The sequence below is a fragment of the Glandiceps talaboti genome, chromosome 4 (genome assembly GCF_964340395.1).
Source record: "Glandiceps talaboti chromosome 4, keGlaTala1.1, whole genome shotgun sequence".
In the NCBI taxonomy this organism is placed as follows: domain Eukaryota; kingdom Metazoa; phylum Hemichordata; class Enteropneusta; family Spengelidae; genus Glandiceps; species Glandiceps talaboti.
Window position 1 is genome coordinate 5941913 of NC_135552.1, and position 21382 is coordinate 5963294.

The following is a 21382-nucleotide window of genomic DNA, read 5'->3' on the forward strand; positions in this document are numbered from 1 at the left end:
ATTGAGTTTTCCCATGATCCCTTGCGCACCCTAGAAATCCCATTATAATTCCATTGATTGGCATAGAAACCGTTCTTTTTTTATGATCGGTGGGTCAAAGATGTGACGGGCTATTGTGATTGTGTGCGAAAAGGACACGGGATGTGTTGATTATAACGTCAAAGAACCTATTCACTGTGAAAAAATTTCGCTTTGTCCACAGAACAATCCGGTGGCAAACATTGCTTTGGCGTCAACAACATAAATAGGCTTAGTCTTGCTTCGCCACTTACCAGTTGCCGGGGATGACATCTCACCGTTAGCATGTATGCGAACCAGAGCTGATATAGTATCATAGACAATACATACAGTACAAACATAACATCATGGCTCGTCGACTTTTCGATGCAGTTGCACAAGCTCACCTTGCGGACGTGAAGATTCTAGTAGATCTCGGTGTGAAGGTGGATTGTCGAAACAGCCTAGGGCAGACGCCTCTCATAGCGTCGTTGTTAATCATGGATGAACAGAAGCGAGACAAAACGTTCCGATATTTGGTCAGACGAGGAGCGGATGTCCTAACGGAAGACAATCAACGAAAGACTGTGTTGTTGTATGCGTGCCAATACAAAAGAACCAAACAGGTTAGACGAATTTTCAATTCTGTCGGTGCTGGAAGTGTGAACTTAAACGGACAAGATGTGGACGGCAATACTTCATTAATATATGCGGTCAAAACGCAAAACGAAGAATTGATCAAATTGTTACTTCGTATGTTGAAGTATTATCATTTAAGCGTTGATGTCCCAGACAATGATGGTTGCACACCCCTCATACATGCACGCAAATTGGGGCTGTCTGAAATAGGGGACCTTCTCTTGAATGAAGGGAAAGCAAATCCATACATGGCCGATAATCGAGAACACTGGAACGCTTTTGAATGGACACAACATGCCAAAGAATTAGAGAACGATAGATTAGCTGATGAGAAAGAACGACAGCGACAAAGAGCGAAAAAATTCATGTTTCCCCCTATTAAACTCTCCTATGGGAGGATAGAAAGAACGCGAAGAAACCGTCAATCCGTACCGCTAAATGTGCCACTGAAACCGGCGGTATCGCTATCTACGCTAAAGGATGAATCTATGGTGACTAGCTATTCGGCGCCTGAGACAGTTTACAGTAAAGTCAGCATCACACACCGTCCTAACTCGTCCAGCTTACTAACCAAACAACGGAGAACAACTAGTGTACCAAGTTTACCGTTGCTCACGGACAAAACAGCCACAACAAAATCCTTAGATTCGGCGATAACTTTACTAGAAATGGCGTCAACTCAAGGCGAACACGTCCAACATGTTGACAATTTTGTCAGTAGTCGACCAGACTTGACTAAAAAGGACGACTATTTCGGGTTTTCCCGAGGTGGACATATGACTTTGTTGAACAATTTGTTCGCTGTTTACGCCGATCAGAGTTCTGTGTCCTATAGAAGAGTTGCCCAGATCGAGAGACCCAAAACCCCATCTAACTCCAAGACAGGAAAGAACAAGAAGATTTCGAGTCTCGCCATCGTATTCGGACGAGATAAACATCAACAGAAGATGCAGAAACTCGCAGCGAGGAAGGGCAAACGAGGTAAGAGCGGGGAGAAAGACACAAGGGGTGAACTGAGGTCGAAGAAAACGAAACAGATGAAGAACCTGGTTGAGGGTAAGGGGCACGACAGTAACAGACTACCCCTAGCAATCATTTCGGAGGACACGTAAGAATCACTCAAACATAACAGAGTGGCCAGAGTAACGAAAATACTAAGTGAAAGGAAAAACCAAAAGTTATACCCAACTTGATAATCATTGTCTGTAACATCGAACTATGTTATGTAGTTACTCTCCTTACATGTCGTTTTATATCTAAAATGGTGTAGGCTTGGTGTCTCACTCATGGGACGTTACATTTTTGACACAGAGCTATACATATTCCAACTCTAGACATAATAAACAGAACAGGGTCCTTTACCAAATCACATTGAACATGGATAAGCATTGGTATACTATTCCTTTTACAGTTCAGTGACTAGTGAAAACATTACACGTGGACTTGATGACTTTAAAGCTGCTTTCTAACTAATACACGTAATTCAACATTTCAACTTGACTACTTCTACATCCCCGGTGTCCTCGGCACCGATATGGAATTTTTTCTTTTGCATTAGAAGTTGTCTGAGGGTGTGAGTATTAATTAAAAGCCATGTTACACCAAGTCTACTTCATTTTAGCGATATACAGCAATGTTCTAGTTCCATCGCATTTACAATCAATAACATAATTCCATTGTATGTATTCATAAATGGAAATTCTCGTCATTACATTCTGAGTTGTTTACAATCATAATATTTATTTTGCATCAAAATCGAATATTTTTAAAATATGCACGAGTATGCTTTAAAAGTAAGTGTCTGTGTGTCTATCATTGCCTAGTATTGTGTGTACACCGTCCGACGCCATCAGTAAATTTATGCAAAAAGTCAAGTTGCTTTAATCGTGATTTCTGAAATGTCACTATGGTTACCTATATATATAACTATGTGAATAATTTTGAATACATTTCTTTTTTTCATTGCGAAATTACAAATGCAATCTTTAAATGTCAAAATTCTGCTATTATATGTGTTTTTTTCAGTGTTATTCAATAAAAGTGTTGTTCTCGTTAAAATCTGGAGTGGTCATATAATGATGTTCTTTGTGTGACATGTCGCTCTTTGAAAACACTTGAATCCATTGTTGATACTCGCAGAATACAATATAAGATGTTTCCATATTGATCAGTACACAGTGTATTATCCGTGCTGTGTTAATCTGACACCGCTAAAGATAAATCCGTGGAGTAATTGGTCACACCCCAGTTGTGTTAAGAAATTCTACTGGTACAGACACGTATACTAACACTCACAAGCATTTTTTTTATAAACCCCTTTTATGGGCTAAAACCGTACATAAAATCAGTTTTGCAATAAATGTGTTTTTTCCAACCCATTTGTGATTGTGAAAAACACCCTAACAAATTTTACGACCTTTATATTGTGCGACAGCCCCACACAGTTTTTGGACAATTGCGATTCTGGTAGCATCAACACCCCTTGCATATTTTTGTTTACTACACTCCGCTATTCTTGAAGACAAACACTTTGATTGACCAAGTACAACATAAAAGAGACTCAGAGGGAATATTGGTTTTACAACGTAAACTGGCTTGATTGATTGCTGTAGTAACAACACTACGAGACGGATGGGAGATTTGGAGACATTTTTAATAGGGTGGGTCAACGAGCAAGGTCGTGCACAAAACGTTGTTTTAAAACAGAAAGAAATCCGAAGTTAGGTCCCAAGTGGCAGTTTACCAAATAAGACACCGATTGTTCGAGTTAGAAGAAACCAATCAGTCACTAAATTTCCATGTATTTCAATACCCAATGTAGTCCTGTCTATTCTTAGGAGAAAACAAGCATGATGAATGACATTGTAAATATAAGTTCAGATCAGTATATTTTCTATAGTGGTCTGAGATACAACACGAAGACAAACATTCCCTGACGACATACTGTACACCCTTCAAAGGTATTCCTCCTGCACCTTAATCAATGTAACCTTGCGATTTATAAGTTTATTCAGTGATTAGCTCTCCAGTTGCTGTTGCTAAGTACACAAGTTATTCTGTTTCTTTCTGGACCTTGTTTGTGGGTCAATTATACAGCTACTATTGGTACTTGCTTCTCTATGGTTGATAACAGTGATTGCGTGTTTGTCAATGCATATAGTCATAGGAAATGGATGTTCATGTCCGTGGGAGGACAATGTCTCTTGACAAATGGTAAAATTCGTGACACTCTAGCTCGTCCTAAAATAAAAGTACCACCTATCCATGAGAAAAACGTTCACACCAGTTTTAATATTGTCTGGAGCTTAACTGGTGCGTTTTAAAGGAATAGAGAATGCACTTCTAAAATTAACTACTGAATAGAGTGATTTAAGACCTCTTTTCAAAGAGAGTATCTTTATTAGAAAGGAACTGGTCTAATCATGAAATAATTGACAACCCACACAGTGGATCTGTTATCGTGCTCTCGAACCAAATAAAATTATAAACATGTTTTGAGGTACTTCGATAACATAACTGTCAACTCGATGTTCTTCGTCACCAAAATTCACCGGCGAATTAGGGACATACAAATACACTATCTCAATTATATAGTGGTGAGGTTAATAAAAGACTTGAGCCTAACAACAATAAGTCCGTGTTTCCACCTCACTGCTTATCTACTGTGACGTTCTTACATCTTGTCGCTATAGAAGGTCTATTCGTCGCTATATTCATAACCGGTGGGCACTGAGCAACGTTGATTAATACATTCCATGCCTGACCTTGTGTACCGTCTATTGTATTGAGAGGGGGCAAGAGGGACGAGCACACAGTATATATACTCTAATTGAAGAGCATATCAGAGTGTGTGTATAATAGGGTTATTTTTTTAGAAAAGGAAAGCGATTAAGTTTTCATCTTCATATGTATTGGTAACAATTCTAAACGTGAATTACAGTAGTCAGTTACGTTTCATTTCTATGTGTTGTTTTTGTCTGTGCCCAAGACTGTTGAATGCCGAAGGAATATGACATTACAAATTGTATGTCGCCTGGTGTTTGTAGAGCGTGACGATCCCCCGGAGATCGCACTATGCTTCCCCCTTCAGTTCAGTATAGTACACACAAAACACATTTACTAATTCATCACACCTCTAAATAGCGGATGGTGTACATTTCATCAATCACGTGAGTTGATCAGTCATCGAATGTGACATGAATTATTGCAATCAACATAATGACTGTCTAAATTTCATTATCCTGTATTCCATAAAAGTGGGATACATCCCATAACAATTAATACTTAGCGAGAATTAATTTCAATTTAGTTAACTCGAAAGTGCGAAGTAACGTAAGGGGCCATGATCGATTGAAATACGTTACCTTAGCAACCGACGCTGGATCGTGGATACGAATATTCATGAATGTCGCACAACAAGTAGTCTGTCAATTTCAGTCGATAACCACCAAAATTTACAGTATATATGCCAATGAGGAAAATATTAAGTGTAATTCACAAAGCGTGTAACAGGTTGAAATGATATGAATGGTCAGTAAAGCCAATTGTTGCCGATATTAGTAAATATATGACACCCCCCCCCTCCAAGTAGCTGCTTATATGTGTTATTTCCATTCGACACACTTAAAATATAATATAGACTTGAAATATAATATATAATATAGACGAAACATATACTACATGTAATCTGGACTTTACAAGCTACTACAGCTATTGGATATGTGAGAGAGCTGAACATAGAGGCTCAGAGAGCCTGCGTTCAGAATCGACACTATAGACACTGTAAAACGAAATTGAGATATCCTATTTCCCATCTACAGGTTTCACACACGAAGAGCCCAGCTAAAGTCATTTTCAGTTTATCTGTGGTGAAGTCTTTATACAAGGCTGCCTATAACAAAAAAAATGATTGATATTACCATATTACCATTATTACTTTAGAATGTTATTCACGGCAAATAATCGAAGACTTAATGGGGTGCCTTGTGGGTGACCTCTGCTGCTTTACAAACAATTCACCTACTTTGATATCTCAGCGTGTTGCAATTTTGAATAACAATACAGGTTCATTGAAAAATAATACGTTACGCGAAAATTCTTAATGTGCTATATACGTTTTATAAATAAATGAATAAATCTAGATCGATCGTTTAAGAATATACACAGACTAAAATAGTAACTTACAATTATGATGAAGAGTACTAGTATAATTAAATATTGTATTGCTAAAAACACTGCTGAGTTCGATGAATTCACACCGGGGAAAATAAGGGTATTGTGAGTGTACAAGAATGTACATATGTAGAATATGTCTATACTAACATGTCTCCGTATTGTGTTGTCTGTTTGTTTAGCTTTCCCCACCTGTCGTACACGTACCTTTCCTCTTTGTTATTAGATTTACCTCTCTATATCTCCCTGGCGTTAACGTTGTTCCCTTGGCACGTACACACGCATAATATTCATTATCAATTGTTAGCGGCATTTACGCGTCTCATGAGGCAGGTGACTGCCATGAAGGTATCGCTTTCTGCTTAATGTTGCTTTCTGTAACGAGAGAGAGAGAGAGAGAGAGAGAGAGAGAGAGAGAGAGAGAGAGAGAGAGAGAGAGAGAGAGAGAGAGAGAGAGAGAGAGAGAGAGAGAGAGAGAGAGAGAGAGAGAGAGAGAGAGAGAGAGAGAGAGAGTGTGTGTGTGTGTGTGTGTATGTGTGTGTGTGTTGGAGCCAGTCAAAGTTTATGTATAAGGGAGTTCCTGAAATTTCTTAAGCAAGGCAAGGGGTTATTCATGGGGGGGGGGGGGGTGACAACAATTCTCCAAGCCCCTATCCCCACCCCACCCCTGTGTAATGACGGTTCCCTAACACATCCGTCGTTAATGCCACTGTAAGACTTCCTATGTTGTTACCATTTTGTGAGATTCCAATGCCTGTCATTCCATGTAATTCCCCCATGTCATATTTGTCACTTTGTCCTTTTTATAATCTAGGTTTTCTTTGGATGAAAGGGATAAAATACACTCGAGTTTAATGTGTACGTGCTTACTGTCCGCTGCAATGATTGAGTATTACATACTTGCTTTTATTTCAAATGCTAAGGCCTCATACAAAACACTTTACATTACAGTATAGAAGAAAAAGGAGAACCTGTTGTTGAAGTAGTCAGATTAAGTGTCTGAGTTGAATAGGAGGATTTCATCAATAGTACCGACACGTATTTTCTTATACATGCGTCATTCGTGGTTTGCACGACGTTCCTTTGTACTCCTTTATCGAGGAAATAAGAAATGTGTTTGTAACAAATTAAATTGAACGATGACGTCTATTTGGTGAAAGATGTGTAGTTTTTAGAACAAGAGTAGATTTCTATGTCATCGTTCAAATACATTATTATATGTTTACATTATTTATATTAGTATTACATTATATATTATATTACATTACATTATATTATATTATATTACATTACATTATATTACATTATATTACATTATATTATATTATATATTATATTACATTATATTATATTACATTACATTATATTATATTATATTACATTACATTATATTATATTACATTATATTATATATTATATTACATTACATTATATTATATTATATTAGATTAGATTATATCATGTTACATGTCAACATCGAAAGTTTCGTTCCTTGAAAAACAAATTGAATAAATTAATATATATAATCCCACATGCTCCGAGTATGATTCCGCGGACATATACAAATTCGAGCCGGTAGTCAAGAATTTGTAGTCCGCGGAATCATACGTGGGATTAGATATTTATCACACAATTTATAACTTTTTCCACGTATTTTGTCTACAATTTGGAATCAAATTTTACGAATACTGCATCGTTTCATCGCACTTTATTGTTCATCGCGGATCAAAAAATTGCGTCCGTGGGCTCACATTGACAAGTTAACAGCAAAGATCTGGTTGGTGTAGTCTTAACTACATGAATAAACAACAACAAACAAACACTACCCCCAAAAATAGTCACCAATGGAGAGACCCCTAGACAAATGTATGCTAGTTACAACTCGACAGAAATGAACATACTTGTCACGTAGTTACTTGAATGTAAAACTGGATGATTATATGATATTAAAAATGTACAAAGTGGCAAAGTGGAAAATCATTGTTGGGAATAGTTACAAATAATTATGTGTCGGGGTAATGTACTAAGGATGTACTTAAGCAATTTTTGCAAACGGCCAAAGGTTTACCCTCTGAGTTAGGGTGACACACTTGGACTAGTATCCCAAGACATTGTGTTTTTGAATGAGCAATTGTCACTTCATTTAGTCAAGCCATTTTCGTACATTCTTGTCTTAAACATTATTTCAATGGTATATTTTAGTTGTGAAAATCGTCCTGTGTTATCAATACTGAAACTGCAAGAAATGTGACTACTTTTCCATGAGTGTCTTTTTGGTTTTTCATGTTCAACATTCTAAAAGTGCTTGTAGTTGAATGCACCAGTATGTACAAGAATGGGTATGACAGCTATGTGAAAAATATGATTCCTGGAACAAGACACTAATTGCATGGTGATTTTGAAAGCAAAGATAACTGATACCTGACAAGAAATCGAAAATATACTATGACAAGTTCACATTTTCGGATCTGAATGGGATAAAAAAAAATTCAGTTGATACCTGGCCTGGCCTGACCTAGCCTGTACCTACATTTTGTACTGACCGACTTGAGTATACAATGCTCGCATCTTGATACTTAATACAATAGGCTATATCCTTGAGCAAAGTGATATATTATTCAAAGCCCTATCATGCAATGATAAATATTCTGGGTTTAAAGGAGGATGGGCAAAGAAACACATTGTCTTTTCATGTGCAGTAAATGGAGAAAAGGGGCAGTGAGTAAAGCAACTCCCTGTAGCACAATCAGTGAATACCTCACTCAGAATATGATACTCTATCGTTAATAATTGAAGGTAATATCCTTGAGTGAACTAATGAGGCTAAATTTAATTATCATATGAGTGAAATACTGCATGTTACGTGGTTTCAGGAAGGGAAGCCAGCAGTCTTTTTCTCCATAATCATACCGTTATGCATCTTGTTTGGTTGGAAGTATGTTCTTTATAGCGAAGAGACAATATAGCATATATATTCCTCTCTTTTGGCATGTACCCAACCGGTTAGAATCTCGCAGGCAATCAATCAGGCAATCTTTGTATATACATTATCCATACATGTCAGTTTCCACATACACTATTTCTAACAAGACTTCATAATTTCCATGATTTTGTCATTTTTTTCTCGTATATACGTAAAAAAAAGTTTAGGGTCGGAGTGAAAAACTAGGTGGGGTCGGGTAACCGGAACCAAACAATTATTTTTTTAAGTTTTCAATATTGCAGCAGGGATGTTTCTGCTTGCAGCAACCCATTTGATATGGTTGGGGGGGGGGGGGGGGGGGGGTTGTGAGAACTGGAAGATTTTATGAAAAATGACCTCAAGACTGTAAACATTGAACATATTCTTTGCAAGCAGTGACCAGGGTCATTTAAACAGAATTGCCAAACACTTTACAAGAGTGATTTTAATATTTTGGTAAAAATAAACAATACTGTTATATTTGAGAAACTTTTTGAACATTATTATAATAATTGAGGAAAAAAATAGATCTGGTTTCAATTAATTAAATACTTCTTGATATGTATATGGTCGACGGCATTAAATAGATGATATACAGTAAAACTTCACTTGTAATTCTTATATCTGTCAAAAAATAAAAGAGAACTACATGTTAGCCACATTGCACTGGTTTTGGTATAAAATGTACATGAATTGAAAATAAGCATAAGCAGGGTGAAATAAAGACGAGAAATCTCTATACACTTTTATATCACGGTGTTGACAAATAAAGTTATTTGATTAACATTGATTAAGCACAGCATACTTAAACAAGTCTATTTCATTGTCCCATTGTGAATGACCAACCATTATGTATTTAATAAGATGAACTCATATCAATATACATACTTCAATAAATGACCACTGTAAAGACCTAAGTACTATGACATTGCATACCTGTGTTAGCAGCTACCAATGTGACGGACCCTTATCACATCTCATAACATTCTCCTATGCATGACTGTTACAATCTGAAATTGATGATCGCACATTGATTACATTTAATGAAATATTTCAAAATCTTCTGACACGTAAATAGGCTAGAGAATGATCAAAGATGTAAGAAACCTAACATGTCGTACCTGTGTTAGCAGCCTGCAATGCAACGGGCCCTTATCACGTACTCATCTTACAACCAGCACCAGCATCTGAGACAGCTATATATCTGATAAGGATAATAGAATATCCATAAAATTCAACGAAATAAACTTATCCATACATTATATTCTGATACATACATAATGTAATAAATAATCAAAGACATACGTGCCATAACATGACATACCTGTGTTAGCATTTTACAATGCGACGGGCCCTTATCACTTGTCTCATAACCACCATGATCATCCTTGTCTGCATATGACTGCTACAATCTGAAATGACAGAATATCCATTATATTAAATATAAAAAAAAAACTTGTCAATATCTACTGACTTGTAACTGTAAATGATCAAATACATGATCTACGACATGGCATACATGTACCTCTGCTCGCAGCTACCAATGCAACAGGCCCTTATCAGTCTCCTCACAATCATATTGTTCTGTTGTCCATTTACAATTTGAAATTAATGATGAAATATCCATTGAATTCAACATAATAAACTTATATGTAGGCATTACCATATATCTTGATATATACATAATTTTATACAATTTAGAGAATGATCATAGACACAAGTAATATGACATGACAAAACTGTGTTAGCGCCTCCCATGAGATGGACCCTTATCTGTCTCATAAATTATCTTCCTTTCAATAACTGCTGTAATCTGAAAATGATAATATCCATTACAGTCAACAGCATAAACTTATCTATTGATAGTTGATACATTTTCATACACACAAAGTTTATTAGCAGTATGTGATAATCAGTCATAAGTAATATGACATTATCACAGTCATAAGTAATATGACATGACATACCTGTGTTAGCCACCTCCCGTACGCCGGGCCCTTATCACTTGTCTCTTAACCACCATGACATCCTTGACTTCTACAATCTGAAATGATAGAATATCCATTATACTGAATATAAAAAACAACAACTTATTGATAGGTATTTCAATATCTAATGACTTGTTACTGTAAATGATCAAATAGATAATAAGTCTACGACATGGCATACATACATGTACCTCTTCTAGGAGATTCAAATGCAACGGGCCCTTATCACTCTTCTCACAATCACTGTCATCGTTCACATACAATCTGAAATTAATGATAAACTTTCCATTAAAATCAACACAATAAACTTATATGAGTCTAGGCATTTCAATATCTCCTTACACAAACATTATATAATGAATTTTCAAAGACATAAGTACCTAGACATGCCATGTCTGCATTAGCAGCCTTCAATACAACAGGTCTTTATCACACTTCCCACAATCACCAAAATCATTGTCCTGTTGTCCATGTACAATTCTGCCACACACATAGGTTAGAGAATGATCTAAGTCTTCCATGGCATGCAATACCTCTGTTAGAAGCTCCATGTACGAAGGGCCCTTAGGAAGCCAGCAGTAATTATAAGGGGGAGGGCTGGGAGAAATTAACCCCAACCTGTGGCATAAAATGTGACCCCCTCTCCCTAGTCTGTAATGCCAAATGCTCCCTCAATTTCCTTTCTCTACAATATGACCCTCCCCCTGTTCAAATATTTCAATGAAAGGCATTATTAACACCATCTCCCTGTGGTGTAGCTGTTAGAGTTGAAGATTATCAGTCAGGAGGTCTCAGGACTGAGGACAGTATCTTGATAACACCACAATCCCCAATACCTTGCCACACTCCTTAGTACTGTGAGACCCGCTCCTCTCCTTACACTACATCTGTAAGTTATTTCAGTGCATTTAACTGATACGTTATGACATTACTTTATATGGTAGCAGTGGAGGATGTGGTAGCAGTAGGATTTGGAACCGGTGGTATCGGGTGGGATTATCCCAAAATCATACAATAATTAATGTGACCATCCTCTAATTTCCATTTTTTTTAAAAATACGGCCCTCCCCGATGAACAACTGGTAAAATGTGACACCCCCCCATTCCTACTCCTTGTGATTACTGAAGGCTCCTTTATCACTCTTCGCAAACCATCATCATTGTTTTGTGCATGTACAACTACAGGGGCTTGAAATTGGCCATATTTGTTTACAAATAGTTGCTATTGTTTATTGTTGACTTTCTTTCATCACAAAAATTTGTTTTATGTTTGTTTACTTTTTTTTGCTCTTTAAAAGTATATTTTCCCTGCCATGCAATAAAGTGATGATTTCAAAATCTAGAGTTTTTTTTTTTCTACATCAATTTTAACTTGTTCTTCTTTTGATTTTTAATAAACCAACTTTACTATACTATGAGTATGACTGCCTTATTAATTATTTATGAGTTAGTTGTATTGAGCGCCCTCAACCATTGACCCTTCCTTGTCCCACTCACAGACACTCTTTATCACATGGTGTAAAAAGTAAACATACATAAACTACTTTTTTTTTAAAGAAAGTAAACAATAAAGAAAAAACAAATAGTTGTAAGCAAATATGACCAATTTCAAGCCCCTGTGGTACAATCTGAATTTGGGGCTTGAATATCAGATACATCCAACAGAATGAACTTATCAATAGGTATTTCAATATATCTTGATACATATAAGTTAGAGAATGATCAAAGACATAAATATCACTGACATGGCATACCTTTGCTAGCAGCTTTCAATGCGACGGGCCCTTATCACTCTTCACATAACCATCACAATCGTCTGACACAGGTACAATCTGAAAATGATGATAGAATATCCATTATATTGATTGAAATAAACTTATCTATATGTATATTAATATCTCCTGACAACATACATTAGTTTAGTACATGATTCAAAGACATATACTGTACTATGACATGGCATACCTAGGCTTGTGTGAGCAGCTTCCAAAGCGAAGGACCTTTATGATGTGTCTAATCTCATGCCGTATCCTGGGCCATGCATGATTCACACAATGTGAAATTAAAGAAAGAATATCCCTTTTCATTCAACAGAATAAACTTACACATATCTATTGTATCTACTAGTAGCCAATATCCTTTGTTAAACATGTAACTTAGGTCATTATCAAAGACAAAATAAGTATATATCATGACCATACCTGAGTTAATAGTTTCTAATGTTACTGGCTCTTATCACTTGTTTACATTACAAAATAATTTACATACATTGACATATCTCTTTAGGCCTAACAAAAAAATAATAAAATGTGTGGTTCCGATCATGCTCAATTTCAGAATAGCTGGGGTAGGTAGATTTTTTATTTTATTTTTACTTTATTTTTTTTTTCATATGTGAGTGTCTAGTTCAGGTAGTTATGTTTTCCATTGTTTTCCACGATATCTGTATTATTAATTTCTTCTCAACAGATGTACAGCTTACAGATTACAGATTGGAAGAACAGTTTCATACTGGTAAGGCCCTGAGTAGTCCTGCTTGCACACGGAGTAAGTTGTCCTTTCCTTCTCTCTGGGACTACTGAGAGTGGCCTTTCGATGCTCACAGTCACGTGTGAGCTAATACATTCTATTCCAAGATAGTAATATTCTAGTCTAGGATGATAATAATACAAAATAATGATGTTATAATATATTATCTGACCGGTAACGGGATTTTTTGAATATCGCCTCATAACGTCATTATTTTGTTTTATCATGATCATCCTAGACTAGAATATTACCATCCTGGAATAGAATATTTAGCTCACAAGTGACTGTGGTGCCACTGGTGGGACCGTTGCTGATGTCGATACATGTACACCCTTTACGACAGTCGATATTTTTCAAACTGTACTTTACCTCCTAAAATGTGGCCACTGGTGAATTTTTGTAGATATATGGTTCTCCTAGGGATTGACAGATGTGATATACACCTGCTTACTTCTACCAATCTACAAACGGTTTTCAACGAAGTGCAGGACCAACGGTGAACATGCTCCCGGCGACAGAATACTAGTCGGACGCCATTTTTGAAGGACGCCACCTTAAGCTCGACACTCCTTACTCTTCATCTTTCGTCTTTCATTACTTCTCCCGTGTTGTCATGTTCAGTCATGTCAATGTTTCAGTGGCAAAATTTTCATGATATTGCATTTCTTCCCTTGGCATCCTTTTCTCTGATGACACATTTATGGATGCTACATTTCCTTCAATTGCATATATTGCATATATTCTACAGTTCTTTCTTTCTAGATCTGATATCAAATTAAATGTTCTTTTCTCCCAACTTATATTATACTATAAGAATAGTGTTTCTTCCGTTTGCATGTTTCCCTTTTATTAAGTGTTCCGATTTTACATACACATGTCAAATATCTTCCAATTTTATTTTCATTTCTATGATAAATGCATTAAGATCTATTTCTTTCATTTTCCTTTCAATTAATATTTCGATAGGTAATTATAGGTCGGCATCACCTACTTTTCAGTTGTCTGTCCAGCGTCATTTTCATCATTTCATCATTGATATTAGCTTAATTATTGCTTATAGCGACTACTAGCTATAATCAGTCTCACTTCTTTTCATCTGTCGTCTCTGTATGATGTTTATCCAATCGTCGTGTGACATTGTTTCTCTCCGACGACACATTTTGCATTCTTCAATGTGATGTACCTTTAGCGAAATTCGTATCTCTAAATACGTCTACAAGACGCTCCTCTGATAGCGTCCGATCATTTGTTTAACGTCCGATCATGTGTTGGTGTACGATCACTTGTCATTTTTTTTCTTTAAATATTTTTTCTATTGCTTTTTTCAATTTCCCTCTTTTACCACCCGACATATTGTCTCCACGCAGTCTCTGTTTACTATCAATGTGTTATAAAACGCACGAAGTATGGAATACGTGCCTCTAGCCCTTGACGTTACCGAATAATTACCTAAACATTCATCGTCACCACGGCAATAGCTTCTTCTTTTGTCAAAATATTATTCTGAAAACCCCGATTGATATGTAGAACGTCAAGTTGTGATTGTTAGATGGGTCTTCAAATCCACTCACTCACTCTCCTTCTCTTCCTCTTCGATTGTATCGTACACAATCATATTGGGAAGTATAGTTGGTGGTGTATAGGTAGGAAGGGGTATTCTATAGGTCTTCGTGGTGGCCTTTCGCGGGCACGGAAGGTGTCATCCTGTAAAGGTGAAGGCGGCCTACTATACTTGATGGCATCAAAGCTGGTTGGCGTTGTTGCTGCACGTGCGCGCTCGGGATGCGGGAGGCTCTGATGGCTGAGGATTACTCTCCCCGATCAATGATAAGTTCATCGTCATCGTCAACATTAGGCCCTACTTCAGGAGCGACCTTTACATTGCGTGCACAATTCAAATGCTGAAAGAAACTACGCATCTTCTTCCAACGAGAAGTTTTTTCTGCCTCGTCAGGCCTCTTCTTTGGTGCCCGTTTCTTACCCTTACGTTTCTGCTTCTTCTTCTTCTTGAACCAGTTCTGCATGCGCACCTTCACTCCATTTCTTATGATGGTTTCGCTGTCAGGACTGGCACTTTCATTCCTGGGACTGTTACTTACACTTTCACGTGAAGTGACAGGGGGAAGTTGGAAGACCTGTACATTGCCTAAGAACTGCACCTTCTTGACATCACCGTTAGGGTATCTAGTGATGTACATTATCATTGTCTCATCGTAGTCTCCAACAACCATCATGTGCTCAGACGTATTGGCTCCCATGGTTAACGAGGTCAAACAAGACTCACGGGAATTTCTGGGGATATCACCCGGAAAAATACGCTCGGTAAACGAGAATACAAGGCGTAGCGATGTGTCGGCAAAACTGCTTCGACGACTACAACTTTGAGAATGTTCTATTTCTTTACTACGTGTTGTCACGCGTTATTCCGTGAATCGTTTCCATGGACTCGGACGCTACTGTGCTATTTAAAGCAGATAGAATGTTCTCTAGACACGCGGAACATGGACTAAATCTCGTATTATTCTCACTGCTATAAAAAGCGCTTGAATGTAAACAGTATTTACATGATTGTATTTGATAACATGTCTTATGTCTGCTGAATGAACAATTGAATTCAAAAATATTCAACAACAAAATATTTCACCACCACCACCACCACCACCACCACCACCACGACCACCGGCCACCACCACCGAGATACTTAAACGTTAAGGTCCACCTTTTTCCGGTCAACTTACGTTGATAAATTATATCTATCATTTTACTACGTCTATGTACAACAGCTATTTCATTCAGATAGATAAAAGATGTGGATACTAGGCATGACTTCAGCCATGTAAACAAATTTAAAATTATAATGCTGGTAAAAAATATATATATTCGTGATAATTTGTAGGGAAAGAATCTTAGAGCGTATATTGTCCATGTTAATTTTTATAGATGCGGTGTGAGACTAAATGGACAACTATGCAACATGTATTAAATTATACTACAGAAATTACTTCACCCATTCTCACATAGGATGACCTTGATCATCTATTTATTTGTTTAGTTAGTTAGTTAGTTAGTTAGTTAGTTAGTTAGTTATATTAGTTAGTAAGTTAGTTAGTTAGTTTGTTTTTCATTGTAGCAACTTAAAAATGATCTTTTAGGTTTGTCTGTCTGTTAATTAGTGGTGCTTTCAATTCACAATCGCACTTATAACTTTGGCATCTGCCTTTATAGCAAATGACAATTAAAGTCAGAAGGAAACTGTGAACAACTAGTACTTCTTTAAAATCAAAGGTCCCCAAATTTAACGATAAACGAATTTTCGCCAGGATACACCCTTCGTGTCAGCAGTGCCAGTAGTAGCGTTTTCATTTTATTTTTTCCTGGTACAGTGTTAGAGAGGGTGCAGATTAATTCGTTGTATCGAAGAAATACATTGTCAGTCAGGTCATGAGAAAAAACCCAAATAATAATAACTAAAAACTCAAAAATGGCTGTCCCAATTTCAAGTATGTATGTAACCTTTCCATTGAATTTCTCGTGTTGGCTTTTCGCTGCACGGCAGAATGTAAGTAGCCGTCGTTGATGGCGCTCACGTAAGTCTACGCTCAAGAAGAGTGCCACTAGCGATCCACTGAGATTTCGTGATCAGAAGAATAAATCATTATATCTGTGGTTTGCCTTTTGGTATGTGTTCAAAACTGATATATTTGTGTTAGTGTTATGATAGTCAGTGATAACCCATTCCGCTATTTAGTATTTTAGGCTAAGCTTGGGTTTGATGTTTGACTTTTGCATGTAGCAAGTAAGATTAGTGCGCATGCTCCGTTATGAATACGTACTTAGTTTCAAATTGACACCCGTGGTCGCTAAAGCTGTTCTGTTTCGATATTAATAGAAACTTAAACCTAGAGTTTTAATTGTTAAAATATATAAACTAACTCTTTAATCACACAGTCTGCATGTTGCGTTTATTCATGCACTTCAGCAATTAATATCTATTTCTTAATTAAAGGTATGAAGAAATGCTACATGTTCTAGAACAAGTGTCGTCGCCGCCGCCATTACTGTAGATGACGTCGAAAGCAACTTGTCTAGAGTAATTTAATAGTGCTGAATCCAAAAAAATATGCCTTCCAAGCGAAATTTTGAGATCATTTTGATAGAAATATCTTAGAGTACAACCACTTTTACAAAAAGCCTTCAAAATGCCACTTTCCTCTTTTTAACAAAGAAATATACATTTTTCTAGCAATGTATCATAGGAAAATTCAACATAGCCGCCATGTTGAATCCTTGGTAACTTTCTGTGTATGCAGTTTTTTTCCTATATGTTCTGTTGACTTACAACCGTAAAGTAAGTAGATAATTGTTTAAGTATTTCAGGGTTGCTCATCAGTCAATTTGTCTCTAAGAATTCATTGTTGATTGTATTAAACACAAACAAAGCTACTCAGAGTGTAGATCTGCTTTCAGAAAATGTTGCTAGAAAATGGTCATGCAAGAATGTTTCATTCAAACGAATGTAAACAGATGGAAGGCAACTTGGCAAGGGTATTTCCATGGTGTTCAATCTAAAAATCATGACTTTAAACAACAATTTTGAGATTCTACAACTCGAAATCAGCATACACTTTACATAAATTGGACGTCCTGCAAATGGTGGAGAGAAAAGAAAGACCATTGCATAAAAGACTTTCTGAAACCTTTGAAAGTGCTTTTATCCCAATTTTTAACTAATTAAGATAATTTCTAGGGTAAAGCATCCGGGGAAAATTCAATAAGGCAGTCATGTTGAATCCTTAGCAACTTTGTTTTCTGCCGCTTTTCGTTTATGTTCTAGAAATATCGTGTTCAAAATGAATAAATTATTGTCGTTATTATTGAATTGTTTATGAGTGTTCAATTGTAAAACGAGTATGTAAGAATTGAATGTTATGGAAATCGTATACTACTTTTGAGTGGTAAAATTTTACTTCAAAGGCATTTTTTATTCACCATCAAATTAACCAGAAAAAGTTGACTTCCAACTTTTAACACAGGACCATCTTTTAACAATATTTTTCTGAAATCTGGTTAACACTATGTCTTTTGGAATTCAGTCTGCAACAAACTTGTTCAATAGAAGGAATCCTGAGAAATAAATATTCCTAAAATACCCCAAACACAATTAATAAATTACTAAAAATGCACACAAAAATGTTATCTAAGGATTTAACATGGCCGCTCAATGAATTTACCCATGATACATTGCTAGAAAAACTAATCTGCCTTACTTTGCCTGAAGTAGGGAAAGGCATTGTGAAGGGTTTATAAAAGTATTTTACTCAAAGATGTTTCTTTCTATATAGTTTTTGATAAAAGAGTCAACATTTCGCAATTTATGCAAATTTGAGGGTAAAATCTCGAAATTCCACTGGAAGGCACGTTTTTTTTATTCAGCACCACCAAATTACCCTTAAAATGCTGCCTTCCAGCTTTTACCACAAAATACCTACAGCATTCACATTTTTAGGGAAGGTTGTACTTTAGGAATGAAAAATCTGCCATTTTTTGGTCAAATTTACTAAGTATATGTGATTATTTTCCATAAAAATGGTTATTTTCAGTATTTGATTGCTTTAAGTAATGATCCTGAAGACTGGAGACCTTTTTCAAGAATGTTGATTTTGGGTGAAAAAAAGTTTAAAAAATGGTCAAATTTACCAAATATTTAATATTATATTTTTATTACAAGTATTCATATTTGTTATAATGATACAATGAGCAATAAATATCTACCAAGATCTTGAAGACATCAAGATTCTTGTCAAAAATGTCAATTTTGGGTGAAAAGTAAAGAAAATGACAGTTTTGGTCAAATTTACTAAATATGTGGAAATATTTTTTGTAGAACATTTTAAATTTGGTATTAGCACATTATATAACACTAATATCTGCAAAGATCTTGTGGTCAACAAGACCCCCTACAACAAATTAAACTCCTATTTCTAGAGGGTTTTTTCAGGGGTCGGCCCACAGGCTATGTCTGTCTGTCTGTCTGTCTGTCTGTGACGTGACTGTGTGTGTGTGTCTCTGTCATTGGTATCTAAAAAAAGCGGCTGGCTGAATTCAAACGAAATTTGGTGCACATGATTTTTAGGGTAATGGCTAGAACTAATTAGGTTTTGATAGAACCTTCATGAATATTAATGAGTCATTTGCATAATGTATAAACTTTGATAAATAAAGATACCCGTAACAAAGTGATTAGTATCTACCAGTAATAAGTAATCACAATGAGATTTGTTCCTTTTATTTCATGGGACGTCATATGAATGCCAAAATCTTTAAAACATGCTTTCTATACAATAACGATGTCCGACAGAGCACTATAGAAGTGCGACAAAAAAGAAGCAATTGTTGATTAAGACAGTTCCTTTGAAAATTTGCCCATTTATATTGTGTACCTTGTGTATATGTAACACGATCAGTATATACATACATCCGTATGTATGTATGTATGTATGTATGTATGTATGTATGTATGTATGTATGTATGTAATATTATGTATGTATGTATGTATGTATGTATGTATGTATGTATGTATATGTATGCATGCGTGCATGTGTGTATGTATGTATATATATGTCTTTGTGTCTCTGTGTCTGTCTGTCTATGTGTGTGTCTGTGTCTGTTAAATAAATGTCTTTATGTCAGCCTTAATTCATAAAAGCATTCCTTACTGATAAATTCGTCAAACCTTGATGGTACTTTACATTCTTCCATACCACTAACGACCTTGACTTCCTCTCGTCGTTCTTGGCCACCCAGAGGTCGATCTACACAGTATATTTGACAGATTTAACACTTATACATAAAAAAATCAATGGCACAAACCATTCCTTAGCGCTAAATTCATCAAACCATATGGCATTACTCTACATTCTTTCATCTCACCAATAAACGACCTTGTCTTCCTGCGCCCTGTCGTCCGACATGATGGCAAGACCGAACACTCTTTTTTAAATGTATCACTGCAAGTCAAACTCTGTCGTCGTCTGTCTTGTTTAACAAACTTAAATATACATGTGCTAATAAGTCTAAAATTTATTTGTAAATACGTTTTCAGTAAGGAATTAGGTAGACGTGGTCACAAGTAAATGGAATAAGCATAAATATAGCGCACTACTTTGCTCTGAGCAAATATTCTTCCACTCTGAGGTAGGCTGAGGGCGCCGTCTCAGCTCTGATCGATAAAGTCACGATTACTACAAAATCTTTTGTGATAACCGTGATAAAGTGAAGTTTATCAGGAATATTTCGGACGGGCCGTTCGTGTACATCTTCATACATGGACGTTTTAACTCGTACATGGTTGAAAGGTCATCAGGATAGCTTTAAGTTTACGAAATGATTGATTTGGACAATATCTATTAAGTAACCTCTCAGGGTCTGATGTAGGGTCTAAGCTCTGTAGGCTCTGCGACCTCAGTGATAGAGGGCCCTCTGTCTGAGAAGTCAACTCTACCGCCGTTATCTGTGTATCGTACAGGTCAGTGACTTCCGGGTTTCCGTCATTCGCAAAAATACGATTTAGGCAAATTTTCGAGTTTTCCCTAGCTGAACACTTAATATTTTTAGAAATTCAGACTATTTCCTTTAACTTTCCAGTTTCATTTAATGAGCATAATTTTTTTTGAAAGAGTACCGAAATTTTTTCCCCCGTCACATCCTCCATTAACTGCCTATATTGTTTGAAAAGTTTAACTGCCATGGCCATGTCAGATTCAACATTTCATTTAGAGTGTTTGGCAAAACTTTGTAGAGTATGTGGTAAGAGAAATCAAAATCATGATGAAACAAAACGGGGCAAAGTTCCAAAACATTGTACAAAGTATGCTCAGCAAATTAAAGCCACATACAACATTGATATTCAGTCAGACGTAGAAGGGCAGTATCAAGTTGTAGAAGGGCAGTATCAAGGTGGCATCATTGTTTATCTGAGTGATAATATCTCGTTTACTCGAATGCCTGATCTCGAATCGTCTTTCATTGAACAAGTTACAGTCAAAATTACGTTTAAAAATACTCACCCTTTCATTCTGAGCTACATTTACAGAC

General features: G+C 36.3%; 1 protein-coding gene and 2 long non-coding RNA genes across 3 annotated transcripts; 1 reads left to right on the forward strand and 2 right to left on the reverse strand.

Annotated features, from left to right (window-relative positions):
• Nucleotides 1-365: 365 nt before the first annotated feature.
• On the forward strand, nucleotides 366-1748 carry LOC144433752 (uncharacterized). Its single transcript, XM_078122114.1, has one exon. It carries the CDS (start codon nucleotides 366-368, stop codon nucleotides 1746-1748), a length of 1383 nt encoding a protein of 460 aa, XP_077978240.1.
• A 7538-nt stretch (nucleotides 1749-9286) lies between these two features.
• Nucleotides 9287-10185, reverse strand: LOC144434714 (uncharacterized). The gene is made up of 4 exons (XR_013480840.1): nucleotides 10095-10185; nucleotides 9892-9974; nucleotides 9707-9780; nucleotides 9287-9394 (listed from the first exon to the last, which is right to left on the reverse strand). It is a non-coding gene; the product is annotated as an uncharacterized LOC144434714 (long non-coding RNA).
• A 567-nt stretch (nucleotides 10186-10752) lies between these two features.
• LOC144434715 (uncharacterized) lies at nucleotides 10753-13782 on the reverse strand. Its single transcript, XR_013480841.1, has 4 exons — nucleotides 13657-13782; nucleotides 12513-12590; nucleotides 10944-11022; nucleotides 10753-10814 (listed from the first exon to the last, which is right to left on the reverse strand). It is a non-coding gene; the product is annotated as an uncharacterized LOC144434715 (long non-coding RNA).
• Between the last annotated feature and the right edge of the window lie 7600 nt (nucleotides 13783-21382).